Below are 12,718 nucleotides of genomic sequence, written 5' to 3' on the forward strand. Positions count from 1 at the left end.
CTGCACGTGCGGAGCTGAGGTAGACTGACAGACAGGCATCAGACACTACAGGATCATCGTCTGGGTGGGTCGTCTACTTTCCCTCGTAGGCTACAATTTATATTTCCTGGAAATTTAATTTACTTATGACCACATAAAGTTTCCTCCAACACCGATAAGACTGACAACGACTCCTGCCACCATTGGTTTAGCTGTAAGAAATCGCCTAGTTAATCATCAAAAAGAGGTAAGCGAGTACCGTTATCTGTTGATTAGATTTTAATTTATCGTCCATTTATTTGCATCGAGAGGAGTACTCCATGTAATGGCTTTGGTCTCCCAACTCCCAGTGCTATAATCTTGCTAGTTAATCTTTCAATAGGTGTAGAGGATAAGATGGAGATTGAACAACCGACAACGGTGGCGATGGCGGGGGACGACTCTTCCTGTGGCAGCAGTGACTCGCTTCAGTCGACTCCCCAAAAAACTGAGACGTCTGACGACTCTGACCACCTTAGTTTTTTCGAGTTTCGGAGAAGGTTATATAGATCTGGTAATTATTACAGATTTTGTAAACATGCAAATGTTATACAAGAGAAACGTACTATAATATTTTTGTTTTATGTGTCTCAGAACTCATCGTGGACACTTTCGATGAAAATGGCGAGCCATATTCTCCTAACACTTATAAAATGTGGATACGTTATTGTACCAAGATGGAGATGCAGAAGAAAAATGCACAATCCGCTGGTAAAGAGAAGGACGCCATGACGGATGCTTCAGAGGAGTCTGGCGAGCAACAAGTCCTTGCATCAGCCCCGCAAACACTTCCAGGATTTCATTACCGTATGTTTGAATACTTCAGTTATCCTATGCCCATCATAAATTAGCTACTTATTGTTTAGGTGGTTCATATTGTATGTACATTTTCATTAGGTCAAGATACTCGTGACGTGGTTTATGACGATGGAAATGGTCATGTTCTTCTTGCCACTCGAGGAACATGGATTCTCAACGAGAAGGATGAACTTATGTGTGGCTCTGTTCCTATGACTTCTATAACTGCCACACATGGGCCAGACGGGCCAGTGTTCAACCCATTTCTCAAGTACTGCGGCAGTATTGGGGAGCCTCGAGTCCACGATGTCAATAAAAAGATGCGAAACAGATGCTACAGTGATTCTCAGGTAGTTTATATTATGCATGAATATTTTTATAAGACAGCTAAGTACAAGTCTTTGCTGTTTGCTGACTAATTTTTGATGTTTTTTTAGAATTGTACAGGCTCAAACACAGCGGGCAGCATTAATAGTGATTCTGGGATTGAATTTGACGTTGATTTGGAACCTCTTGCGGATACTCCTTCATCTCGAGAAGACTTTAAGCCATCGCTAAACTCCACGCCGCATGGGAATAACTATTATCCCATTCCTTCCATATTAGTAAAAAAGTTAAAAATGCTTGACACTCGCTGCAAGAATGAGGAAAAAAGTAAGGTAGGGAAAAAAGGTGGTGAAAATGAGAATGGTGGAAATTTATGACGAGGAATGCTCAATTATTAGACGTTAGCTATAATATTGTAGATGGAAGAATTTCTCTACTTCTAGGTCTATTTTTTACCGTAAAATTTCTATTTATGGCCGGGTCAAGTCAACGTCAATATTTTCTTTATTGACCGAACGGTCTCTAATTTTAGTTGGGTGTCATATTTTTCTTGGTCGCTGGAAAGAAAGCCATCGACTTGAGAATTTCAAAGATATGTTAACTTTCACGAATCCTAAAAAGTTGTACTTTCAAAAATTAAAATTTTAAAATAACGATTGTTGTATGTACTGAAATATCCGTATCATGTTTTCATCTAAATAATTACCTAAATTGCGCCAAAATTCGAAAACTTTAAATTTGTGGGCTATAAGTTGTTTTTTTAAACCAAACACTTTAGCCTTAATTATTTCTGGGTCTGAAGTTTAAATTTTTAATGCACCCTGTAAAAATCAGAGAATTAAATCATGCTAAGCATTAAGGGTACAAGGATTGCATTTTGAAATATAATCTGGGTTATGACCGTGGTTTGTTTCAAACCAGACAAATTTCAGTTGGTTAAGATACTTAAAATTTAATTTTGGCCGAGGGCATAAATAGAGATTTTACGGTATGTAAGACTAGATTAAAAATATATTTATGCAAAGATACAATCCTTTTCAATCTTTATTTCGACTTGAAAATGTCATGAAAATGAATGATTATCGTTTTTACAATAGTAATGAGACTATATTGAATCTCGCTTCCTTATACTTTCCTTTATATGAAATTATCTCTTTCATAAATAGTTGACTAGATGAAAAAATTTTGATAATTGCTAAAATGAATATCAACACATTACTAGAATAATTTATGTTTGCCAAAAGACATGAGACAATTATTTCGTCAGATTATATAACGAGTATTAATTAAGTATGTAATACTGCGTAATGTTACATACATGTTTGGTATAAAGCTCATTAAATAAATATTTATTTAAAATTGTCAAAATGGTTTATTTATTTTATTCGTGACATCAGTCTACTACATATGTATATATTATATTACTTAAGCATAACTTTTTGTAAATTTGCACACAATTCAATTCAGAACAAAGCTGTCCTACCCAATATGAACATGGCCGCGATCGCTTGACAGTTAGTATCTAAGGGCTGCATATTTATAATGCCAAGCAATCGTGGGACGTGGCCAGGAAGCAATTAGTAAATCAAAATTCTCAAATAAATCAAAGGTTTTTTAAACTAAATTCATAGCGTCACGTCACATTTGCTTGAAAAAATGTCAAAGCCAACTGGTCCTCCCACTAGTGCTAATAATGCCCTGCACAACTATTTACATAAACTGCACATGGAGCAGGGTCTCTTGGTTAGAACCCCTTCTGCATCGACAGCTAGTGGGTCACTAGAAATTAATAGTCCACCCAAAGTATGTCTCATCATTCTGTCTCAAAGAATCTTATCATTACGCAGCAGATTTTACTCTAATTAATTATTCTCATATTTTACCTGCAAATGTACGTTCGTAGAAGGAAGGTGACGCACAAGGCCACGTACATCACTTTCACCGGGACGGTCATCATAAACCCCACGACGAGGGGAATATTGATTTCGGTACAGGGGAACACAAGTCTCTCTCCGCGTTCAACACGACCGTTCTGGCAGATTTAGAGGGAGCAACTCCTCCTTTGAGACAAGAACAATCTCCAGCAAATCTTCCTAATAGTCAGATAAGACGAACTCTGGCTAGATCTGCAATGGCGAATAAGCGTTCCATTCTCAAAGTTCGAGATACTCTAAGGGCGCAAGCTGCAGCCATGGAAGATCAACTTAACGAGTCCATGGCCCCGCTGGATGAAGAGTTACCACCTCTGGCAGTGGATGAAGCCCTCGCTCCAGGAGGTGACGTCGCCGAGTTGGGCAAAAAGTCGAAACATAAGAAAAAAGACTCAAGCTCGGAAGATGATTCGTCCAGTTCTGATGACGACAGTGAAGATGATTTGAAAAATAGGAAAAAAATGTCCAAAAATATGAAACGACAGATGAAAAAGATGGGAAAACTTGGGATGTATCAAGGAATGGGAGGAATGATGGGTGGTGGTGGGGGTGCATTTTCACCATATGACATGATGCTAATGCAATACCAACAAGCTCAATACTACAATTACTACTATCAGCAGCAACATGCTTATCAAAGCGCAAACTGTAATCAGAACGTTACTTGTGATCAACTAAAAATGTCACCCATGAAGAGTGCCGCTTTCGTCCCGGCGAATGTCGACATATGCGAAGCGAGACCAGTTTGCTGCACGAGTAAGCTAGATCGCACTTGCAGTTCCATGTATTTAATATTATTATGTAATATGTGTGTATGTATGTACATTTTAAGGTACAAATGTATCTACACATGTAAAATGCACTTCATAAATGATGACGTCCTTCTTATTTTATTAATTGTTTATGCCAGATAATGGTGAGGTTGAAGAAAGCAGTAGTGGCGAAGAAGACGAACTTGAAGACGGTGTCGCTTTTTCTTACAAACCTCGACCCAACGGCAGGACGGAAATGACCGTAACAGTTGAGCCAAAGAAACAACCATGGCTTTCCATGATGCGATGTGGATTTCGACCCGTCGTAAACTGTACAGCTCCTCCGTGTTATCTTAGCCCAAACAATTGTCCAGGACTTCACGTTCAACAGACTGGGCCTTCCCAATTGGTTAATAATGCGTATTATCCTGGTCCACCATCCCTGCCAACGCTTGACGATATCCGAAAGTCCACTAATTATAAAGGTCTCATTTCAACCATTACATGATATGTTACCATTAAAATTTTATTTATTTAACTGGGTTATACACATTTCTCCCCCGTTGTACAGGTGAAACATCATCTTCTGAACATGAGGATTCCGAAAATGAGGATATACCGAAGTCGAAACGGAAAACTACATCAGCAAGAAGAAGGCACAGACAACCTCAAGTTGGCCAAGTTACAAAGATTGAAGAGGTCCCCGAAACGAGTCGAAAAGTTAATCAAAGCTTTCGCTCATCGGTTCCACAAATTGTCAAGCAAGTTTTGGAAGAAAAGGAGGACAGTTTGCCACCGTTGTCTTCTGGAACAATTTCAGATGGGATATGATATGGTTGTGTAGATTATTTTATGGCGCAATTAAATGATGGTCAGTTTGGCAACTGTATAAAATTATTGGCCGTGTATTAATATAAGGAAACGTCCAAACTTAAAAATATTGAGCAGGACATCAAGCATAAAAAAAATCGTATGTTAACGCTAATAATAATAACATAATCAAGTAGATATAATATTCAGCTAGGCCTTGGTAGGAGCGTCAAGTTTCTTCAAGTTCCCGTTATTTGTTGGTTTTCCGTTATCCTCACTGGCTGTATTGCTGGCGTCTTTTCCGCTCGTTAAATGGGAGTACAATTTAGTGTTTGTTATAACTCTTAGATTCTTTTTTTCTGTCTTCGCAGTCCACAAAGACAACAATGTCTTTGTTGCGGGAGTAGTAGTTGAATTTGAGGTACTTCCAGATGATGACGAAAAATCCTTTCCCGTGTCTGCTGCTGACGTTGGAGACGCTGGCGAGTCTGAGATAGGAGTTGGGGGAAGGGTGGCTCCTGTGCTGTTGCCGGTCGCAGTTGTATTTGTAGTTCCAAAACTTGCCAAAGCTGCTAATGCTTTTTCCATGTCTTGTACTTTTTGTTTATTCCCTTTTTCGTTATCGCTTCTAGAGTCAATTTTTGAATCGGCCCTTCGACTTTCAAGGAAACATTCTAAAACTTTTTTGTGGTTTTCAGAGTGTTGGTTTGCTCTAATAAAATTCTCCAGCTCGTTGTAGACAGATCGCCATTGTTCATCTCTAATTAATATATTCAAAATTGAGGACGTGAATCGAAAAACAACTTGTAAACAAATTTAAATTTAGTGTAGTCATGCAATTTGCACCATGGATATCAAATACGGTACAGAAACTCTAAATTATTATAACTTTTCTTTAACATGGTTTAAAGTTTACTCGCATCTTTTTAAATAATCATACATTTACGAGGTAACAGGTGGAAATGATGTATGTAACGCAAGGACAAGCTTAAAAAATATAAATACTTGAACTTCCTCATGCGCGAGGCAAATTCCTGTAAAATTGGCGATACTCTGGCATAAGTAATGGGAGCATAGACATGAGGTCGTCATGTTTTTCTCTTGAAATAGGAATAGGATGATTGTATTTAACTACAAGAACAAAGGGAGCTAAACATTGACCGTTCCAATGCGGGCGACGACCAATTGGTCCACTGATATGAGGTTGTCTTATTATGTGCTCCGTCCAAAATCCAGGGGCGAAATGTTCTCTTGTAAGAATCAATGAATGAATCAATCAATGTAAGAATGTTCTCTTGTAAGAACCTGTGGCAATAGTATGCATGTTTCAAAAACTAGTAAATGTTACATAGTTTCGGATATAACAGGGCATGTTACCTTCTGCATATCACCACATATCATGACAAATTCAGGGTCATTCTGGCTTCGCAATTCGTCCTGAATAAGCTGATTTCTGGCAATAGCAGCGAAATCGAGATGTACACGCCTTGCGTCCACCGCCACATCAATCTGACGCACGTTATTATTTCTCCGAGCTATTTTAAGTTCCACATCAAGAATGTCACATTTTCGGCAAGTATCAGTGTACGTGTGTCCAATGGTCAAGTTACTATCCCGGAAACATCTTCTATAGACTTGTTCCTTTCTGTGGGCGTCGGCAATCATAGGATGCTTGATAACAAAATCGGCAAACATAGCATCCAAAGTTAGGTCCGGCGACAAGTAGAATTGTCCAAGCTTTGCAGTGCAATAGTGATGCTCATATCTTGGGTATGTGTTAATGTGCGCCATAATTGCGACATTAAGGGCGGCTGGATTAACTGTGTGGTTTGTATGGCGTCCCCTTCCATCGAACACACTGTTGTGACCACGCTCACATTTTTCCTGCATTGATTTTACAACTGCCTCTGAAATTTGGAAAGTATCTTGCCACGTCCTCTTGCAAACCGTTCGCCGTATTCCACCAATCTTTATGTGATATCTGTGTAACAGTTACATTATTGTCTTTCGTTATGAAATTGTGCAGTTTATATGCATGCTCACTCGAATATGTTCCCATTCCCGTTGTGGCCTAGGTTATCCATCAAACCTAAGAGATAGGTTCTCTGCAATTCGTAAGTCCCCATATTATAATACTCTTGAAATAGCTGCAATTTTTCTGGCAGGGTGAGAAGGACGCAACCATTATGTGGGCATCGAGCAGAGCAAACTTTAACCTGAACAGTGCACTTATTATTAATATGTCACTTTAAACAACACTTGAGTTCATACCATTGTCGGCGCATTTTTGCCAGCCCTGGGAATGTTATTGCGAGACACGTAAGGTTCACCTCGATTACGGCGACGTTTTGCTACATTATCTTTCCAAGTCTCTGGACGAAATTGACGTTTTCTGTTCTGGTTAATATTGATAACTTTTTTCTCGGATATGGAGATTATCAGAGTTTGATTTACGGCCATTTTAAGTTTGATAAGCGATAAGCGATAAAGTGCAAAAAATAATGAAAAACGAGTTTTTTTAATATTGAATATTACAAATTTCTGTACCTTTTTTGATATCCATGGTGCAAATTGCATGACTATACTAATTTAAATTAATTTAAATTTGTTTACAAGTTGTTTTTCGATTCACGTCCTCAATTATAGAAAATTATAATAATTATAATTTTTATAATAATTATTATTAATTGCTATTATCCCGACGCAATATGTACTAAAATTATTTTTTGGCTGGAACTGACCTTTTTTGCCCTTTTTTATGATATCCGGATGGAACTGGACCCTCACCTCGAGACTCGACTGACATAAGAGACCAAATACACTTATCACACTCAATTTTTTCCATGTCGGACATTTTGTCTTGAGGCATAAGTCGCAACAAGCTGTCAATGTGCTGAAAAATTATAATTTTTGCGTGAGTACCACATAATAAAACCCATGTCAACTTGTTTTTAACGTACAACTGCCATTTGAAATAATACTGAACGTCCGATCGTCATTGGCCAAAAACTAGTCTTTCTAAGGAGTCGATCCTTTGCCATTTCGACAGGTTTCTTTAAATCTTCTGCGCTGCTTCTTCTACGGACGAAAGGGTTTCCACTGTCCCGTACTTCTGGTTTTTTGGCGACGTGTTCATAGTAATTCTTAGGGTAAGGACTTAGTATGTTCATTCGTATTAGGTCAGCAAAGTCCTTAACGAGAAATAATTCAAGTACAATTAGTATTCGATCATCAGAGTCAAAGTATTTATGTACAATAGATTAAGTTTCACATACAGGTATCCTATAATCTGTGACGCGGCCACCAACCCCTTCTGAGATGGAAGGAGGATCTTCCAACACATTGCGTGCCGTCTCAATCATGTGTAACCACATTTCACCTGTAGAGAGTAATTATTAAGAACAATTATTTTGGTACAGCACAATGCATTTGGTGATAAACTCGGAGATTATCATAATTTAGAATATATACTCTTATTCTATGTGTATTATAATAAATAACCAACAGATAGCCTCACCTCCGTGTGATGTTAGCAGGTTGGAAGTGGTTTTTCCTATGTTATTGAATACTTAGCAAATATTTACACAGCTCAGCGTTTCTTGCTTTTCTACATACCTGCTCCTTTTTTAAGGGTTTCTAACCAAACAGATCGTCCATTCATGAGGAAACTGACAGATTAATTATAATTATTCAACTGCACATAAAAAAATAAAGAAAGAAGCACTACAAGTACTATATAGCTATATACCTGGTCAGACATGTGGTAGGCCGACTAAATCAACAAACAAAATATAAGATACAAATGCATAGACTAATTTTCTATTGAGAATTATTATGGACAAACCCATTCACGTCCACGGGAGTAATTCTCACTGCAGAGGTGCAATGGTGGATTACCAGTCCTGTTGTCTTTGGCGTAAGTGGAGAAGACCATTTGAGAACTTGATGGTCCTTTACGAGAAAACATAAATAATTTAACCCAATCTTATTCCCATCTCTCATTGAACTCAGTTGATTAGACTTATTAATCTGTTTAGTTACCTGTACCGCAGTCACCATGCGGGGGTGCCATAGCTTAACATCATAGTTGGAACTATGTTGAGCATTTTGTTCCTCCTATAATGAGTAAATTTTTAATATGAATAGAATAGGTACTAATATTGTTTCGTCACGTTTCATTAATCATCGTTACCTTCATTGGTATACCTGTAACCACGGTCGAGACCAGGTCGTGATGAAAAATACACCTACGACAATTATCTAATGTAATCTAATACATAGTTTTATAAAATTACATATGACAAACTGTTTACAATTCAATCATGGTCTGCACAATCTGTTCAGCATCCACGACGTGCGAAATGTATCGAAGTACTGGAGAAAGCTAAATATGCATAAAAGCCATGTAGAATGTATTTGTAGATGTTATAATGGGAGCTGATGGTGATTTATCACTCACCTCCACCGTTTCGGTCGGTGTGATGATAGAAAACTTATTCTTCCCCATAGGATGGACGGAAATAAGAACAAATTCACATTCCAGAATTGGCAACAGACTGCAAATTTAATCATCGATTCATACAATAAGATTCAAGATCAGTAAGTTACGTACGGAGACTGAAAATTAGCAATAGACAAAACTTACTGATCACTTGACGGGGCCACCATTCGATTATGTTGGTCAAGTGCGCTTGCAAAAAATTCTTGTAAATCGACAGAGCCTTTTCCCACAGACTGTGGAGTTAATGTTGTGATACAAACTATTCTTCCCTTGTTGATTGCCTACATAACCATACAAAGTTATACTGTTGAAATATGTTTTGTTTAATGAATTGTTTATTCAAAATTTGATAACTGATCGTTATCAAAAATTCATGTATATCAGTGTCAGCCGTATATGACCGTGTCGAATGTTCTACATAAATTACCACACCCGACCCCCGTGACCTGGCTCGGATAGATAACTTAATTGTTCTCACCTTAAGTGTAGACTTGCCATGCCCTTGCATAAACGCCGCTTGAGCTGGTATCGGCTGCGCCAAAGCCTCAATCCCTTCCTTAATACCGATTTGCATTGACCCAACTGTGGACACTGTGGACTTGACATGTGGCAATGGTATGTGTGGTGGTGGCCCCGCATTTCCAAGTTTCTCAGCAAACTGCAAGTGAATTTATCATTTCTTTAATAAATAATTCAATCAATAAAATTATCAATAATTTATCATGATTTCGTACAAATGTGACACTCTGTTGTTGTTGAACACCGTCACCTGCAGCGAAAACGTCCCAGTTGTTGAGCCAATTTGTTCCCTTTGCACCCTCGCAAAGACCAATTCGGAGTAGTCGCTCATTTGCAAAGAGGTCCGTCACGACTCTGGCATATTCAAGTACAGTCTCAGTAACACAGGTCCATAAGGATTTGGTCACAGGAGGGATAAATGATGGGTAGTAAGACGATCGGCTACTCGAGTTTCCACCCCCACGACCTATTTCGTACATTAACTCTTTAATAAATATTATATTACGAGGAAATAAGAATCGATTCCTTTTAAGAATAACGAATATGAAGATGTCAATAATAACGAATATACGTAAAGTCAACCTGAAGAACCCCCATTTCCACCCCAGTCAATCTCGACTTGAACACCACTAACGTCCCGCATCCAGTGAGAATGGTCGAGCAAGAAGACAGTTTTTGTCGAAAGTGACGACGACGAGGACGACATGGCAAAATTGTTTTGTTTACACAGGCGTTCACAGCTTGCTTGCCAGTGGTAATCGATTAGATTATTAATCCGGCTATTAATTTGTAATTAGAGTAACAATGTTATCTAAATTGAAATATTTGTTTATTTTCAACCTTAAGTTTGAATTCTTGCCGATGACTTTATTTTATTTTTAAATATTTGACGCTCTCCAATCTGACTTGTTGGGCAGAGTCGGAATTTCTCAGCCGGCTCCACGTGTGCTCAGCTGCTAAAGTATCAACGTCACTAAATCAACAACAGCAGTTTAATAATTTGTAGCACATAACACTAAACACAATTATTCTTCAAAGTAAATCGTAAGTACCCAAAAATAGCAACAGGAAGGTTAAGGGTGTGGTATTAATCATACACTATTAATTATTTTTATTAATGCATAATTTTATCATCAGTCAATATGTTTCATTTTCAGATTACGGGAGGAGAGAAAACATTCGCTAGTTGGTTAACGGTTTGTCGTTATGTCGTCTACTAAACGTATCGTAGTCACGGGCGGATCTGGTTTAGTTGGGAAGGCGATTGCGAAGGTGTTGGAGGATCCGGAATACAAACGGGACAATGAGGAATGGATTTTTCTCTCCTCGAAAGATGCCGACTTGAGGAATCCGGTTGAAGTGAAGGCAATCTTTGATAAGCACAAGCCAACACATGTCATACATTTGGCTGCGATGGTATGATAGATGATTCATTTGCCAAGTAACATTTTTAAAACAAATTATTAACTAATACATATCACCATGTTTTGAACTTTTAGGTTGGAGGCTTGTTCCACAATATGGCAAAGGTATTTCACAAATGAACTCGTCATTTTATTGAAAACTTGATTGTGCATTACACATTAATTGTTACAAATGTACAATTTCTGTAAAATTAGCAAATTAGTATTAGGTGTATTGCATGCAACGCTAATATTTATTGGAATTATGACTTGCTGTATAGAAATTCTGTAATAGAATACGTCAGTGAAGCATGCGTTGATAACCTTTAAATCGTTTTATTGCTTATTTGATCCTTAGAATCTGGACTTTCTCCGGAATAATTTGTTAATCAATGATAACGTCTTGAATACAAGCTTTGAGACGGGTGTAATCAAAGTGATATCATGTTTATCAACATGCATCTTTCCTGATAAGACCAGCTATCCAATAGACGAAACTATGATTCATAATGGACCACCCCATGATTCCAATTTTGGATATAGGTAAGTGACCATCACATTTACTGCTATGCTTAGTAAAATGTCAATTTATTCACACCTTTAGCTACGCCAAACGACTGATTGATGTCCAAAACCGTGGATATTTTGAACAACATGGGAAAAAATATACAGCTGTGATACCTTGTAATGTGTGTATTTGTATTTGATTTTTATTAGATTTCGTATTTCGACAAATCCTTTTTCCTGTTCATTTTCATTAGAATCTGTAATTTAAAAATTTTCCTGTACAGGTGTTCGGACCGTGGGATAACTATAATTTGAAGGATAGTCATGTTATTCCAGGTTTTGACATTACTGACATTTACATATAAAAATTACATTAAAAATGACTGATTTTTATCTATTCAAGGGTTGATTCACAAGTTTTATTTGGCGAAGAAATGTGGCGATGTGGGGACAGTTATGGGGACTGGAAAGTATGATCGATTACGATTTTCATATCATAGGGATCTCCTATATATTTGCAAAATTGGTAAAAAATATTTGATGTTTTTTAGGCCACTTCGGCAATTTATTTATTCTTTGGACCTCGCGAAGCTGTTCCTTTGGGTGTTGCGAGATTATGATGAAGTGGCTCCCATCATTTTATCTGTGGATGAAAAAGATGAAGTATCCATCAAAGCAGTGGCGGACCTTATAGCTACAAACTTGGGGTTTGAACAGCCTCTAAAATTGGATGAAACGAAAGCGGATGGACAATACAAGAAAACTGCAAGCAATGCAAAACTTCGTCAATACCTGCCAGATTTTAAGTTCACTCCATTAGAAGAAGCCATTGCTGAATCTGTTTCTTGGTTTGTCCAAAATTATGATAAAGCAAGAAAATGAACACGGTGGGATAGCAAAATATAACAAGACATGCCTAAAATCCATTATGGAGAAAAAATTTATTTGTCAAGTCACGTGAACGATAAATTGTATTGACTTTAAAAATAATATTTTAAATAATATTTATCAATATGCACTAAATTATAAATGTTACTCCAATCATTCTACATTTATAATTCAACAAATCAATGTTATGTACATATATGTATGTGCATGTATAATCTGCATGTGCATAAGGAGGATATGTACATATGTATTTATGCCGTAGTG

General features: G+C 37.5%; 4 protein-coding genes across 7 annotated transcripts; 2 read left to right on the forward strand and 2 right to left on the reverse strand.

The window, feature by feature from the left end:
• Window positions 1-6: 6 nt before the first annotated feature.
• LOC110844342 lies at window positions 7-2,511 on the forward strand. 2 transcript variants are annotated; one of them, XM_035847392.1, is made up of 5 exons: window positions 7-226; window positions 347-532; window positions 613-825; window positions 916-1,166; window positions 1,254-2,511. In XM_035847392.1, the coding sequence occupies exons 2-5, from the start codon at window positions 376-378 to the stop codon at window positions 1,518-1,520; spliced, it is 888 nt and encodes a 295-aa protein (XP_035703285.1). In that variant the 5' UTR covers window positions 7-226; window positions 347-375; the 3' UTR covers window positions 1,521-2,511. The 2 variants fall into 2 exon arrangements, with proteins under 2 accessions (XP_035703285.1, XP_021946213.1); XM_022090521.2 differs by having other exon boundaries at window positions 362-532.
• A 2,197-nt stretch (window positions 2,512-4,708) lies between these two features.
• On the reverse strand, window positions 4,709-10,514 carry LOC110844585 (integrator complex subunit 13). The gene is made up of 16 exons (XM_022090823.2): window positions 10,239-10,514; window positions 9,872-10,122; window positions 9,616-9,795; window positions 9,282-9,418; window positions 9,096-9,192; window positions 8,950-9,020; window positions 8,829-8,883; window positions 8,678-8,752; window positions 8,481-8,587; window positions 8,385-8,408; window positions 8,252-8,304; window positions 8,154-8,189; window positions 7,912-8,015; window positions 7,597-7,827; window positions 7,378-7,529; window positions 4,709-5,396 (listed from the first exon to the last, which is right to left on the reverse strand). The coding sequence occupies exons 1-16, from the start codon at window positions 10,360-10,362 to the stop codon at window positions 4,847-4,849; spliced, it is 2,247 nt and encodes a 748-aa protein (XP_021946515.1). The 5' UTR covers window positions 10,363-10,514; the 3' UTR covers window positions 4,709-4,846.
• On the reverse strand, window positions 5,516-7,361 carry LOC110844586. The gene is made up of 4 exons (XM_022090824.2): window positions 6,908-7,361; window positions 6,680-6,852; window positions 6,014-6,617; window positions 5,516-5,941 (listed from the first exon to the last, which is right to left on the reverse strand). The coding sequence occupies exons 1-4, from the start codon at window positions 7,211-7,213 to the stop codon at window positions 5,909-5,911; spliced, it is 1,116 nt and encodes a 371-aa protein (XP_021946516.2). The 5' UTR covers window positions 7,214-7,361; the 3' UTR covers window positions 5,516-5,908.
• A 63-nt stretch (window positions 10,515-10,577) lies between the features above and the next one.
• LOC110844324 (GDP-L-fucose synthase) lies at window positions 10,578-12,633 on the forward strand. 3 transcript variants are annotated; one of them, XM_022090500.2, is made up of 8 exons: window positions 10,578-10,700; window positions 10,814-11,072; window positions 11,156-11,185; window positions 11,418-11,602; window positions 11,664-11,748; window positions 11,851-11,902; window positions 11,970-12,036; window positions 12,118-12,633. In XM_022090500.2, exons 2-8 carry the CDS (start codon window positions 10,863-10,865, stop codon window positions 12,446-12,448), a joined length of 960 nt encoding a protein of 319 aa, XP_021946192.1. In that variant the 5' UTR covers window positions 10,578-10,700; window positions 10,814-10,862; the 3' UTR covers window positions 12,449-12,633. The 3 variants fall into 3 exon arrangements, with proteins under 3 accessions (XP_021946192.1, XP_021946193.1, XP_035703284.1); XM_022090501.2 differs by having other exon boundaries at window positions 10,603-10,735; XM_035847391.1 differs by having other exon boundaries at window positions 10,612-10,740.
• Window positions 12,634-12,718: the final 85 nt, after the last annotated feature.

This window comes from Folsomia candida, unplaced genomic scaffold (genome assembly GCF_002217175.1).
Source record: "Folsomia candida strain VU population unplaced genomic scaffold, ASM221717v1 Fcan01_Sc002, whole genome shotgun sequence".
NCBI lineage: Eukaryota > Metazoa > Arthropoda > Collembola > Entomobryomorpha > Isotomidae > Folsomia > Folsomia candida.

Coding starts and splice junctions, on each gene's coding strand:
- LOC110844342 (XM_035847392.1), top strand. CDS start 376: ATGGAGATTGAACAACCGACAACGGTGGCGATGGCGGGGGACGACTCT. Junction 533..612: donor GAGAAGGTTATATAGATCTG/GTAATTATTACA, acceptor TATGTGTCTCAG/AACTCATCGTGGACACTTTC. Junction 1,167..1,253: donor GATGCTACAGTGATTCTCAG/GTAGTTTATATT, acceptor ATGTTTTTTTAG/AATTGTACAGGCTCAAACAC.
- LOC110844586 (XM_022090824.2), bottom strand. CDS start 7,213: ATGCAATTTGCACCATGGATATCAAAAAAGGTACAGAAATTTGTAATA. Junction 6,853..6,907: donor GCAAAAATGCGCCGACAATG/GTATGAACTCAA, acceptor TGCACTGTTCAG/GTTAAAGTTTGCTCTGCTCG. Junction 5,942..6,013: donor TATGTGGTGATATGCAGAAG/GTAACATGCCCT, acceptor CTATTGCCACAG/GTTCTTACAAGAGAACATTC.
- LOC110844585 (XM_022090823.2), bottom strand. CDS start 10,362: ATGTCGTCCTCGTCGTCGTCACTTTCGACAAAAACTGTCTTCTTGCTC. Junction 9,796..9,871: donor AACAACAGAGTGTCACATTT/GTACGAAATCAT, acceptor ATTCACTTGCAG/TTTGCTGAGAAACTTGGAAA. Junction 8,305..8,384: donor CCTACCACATGTCTGACCAG/GTATATAGCTAT, acceptor TTAATCTGTCAG/TTTCCTCATGAATGGACGAT.
- LOC110844324 (XM_022090500.2), top strand. CDS start 10,863: ATGTCGTCTACTAAACGTATCGTAGTCACGGGCGGATCTGGTTTAGTT. Junction 11,073..11,155: donor TCATACATTTGGCTGCGATG/GTATGATAGATG, acceptor TTGAACTTTTAG/GTTGGAGGCTTGTTCCACAA. Junction 11,186..11,417: donor TGTTCCACAATATGGCAAAG/GTATTTCACAAA, acceptor TTTGATCCTTAG/AATCTGGACTTTCTCCGGAA.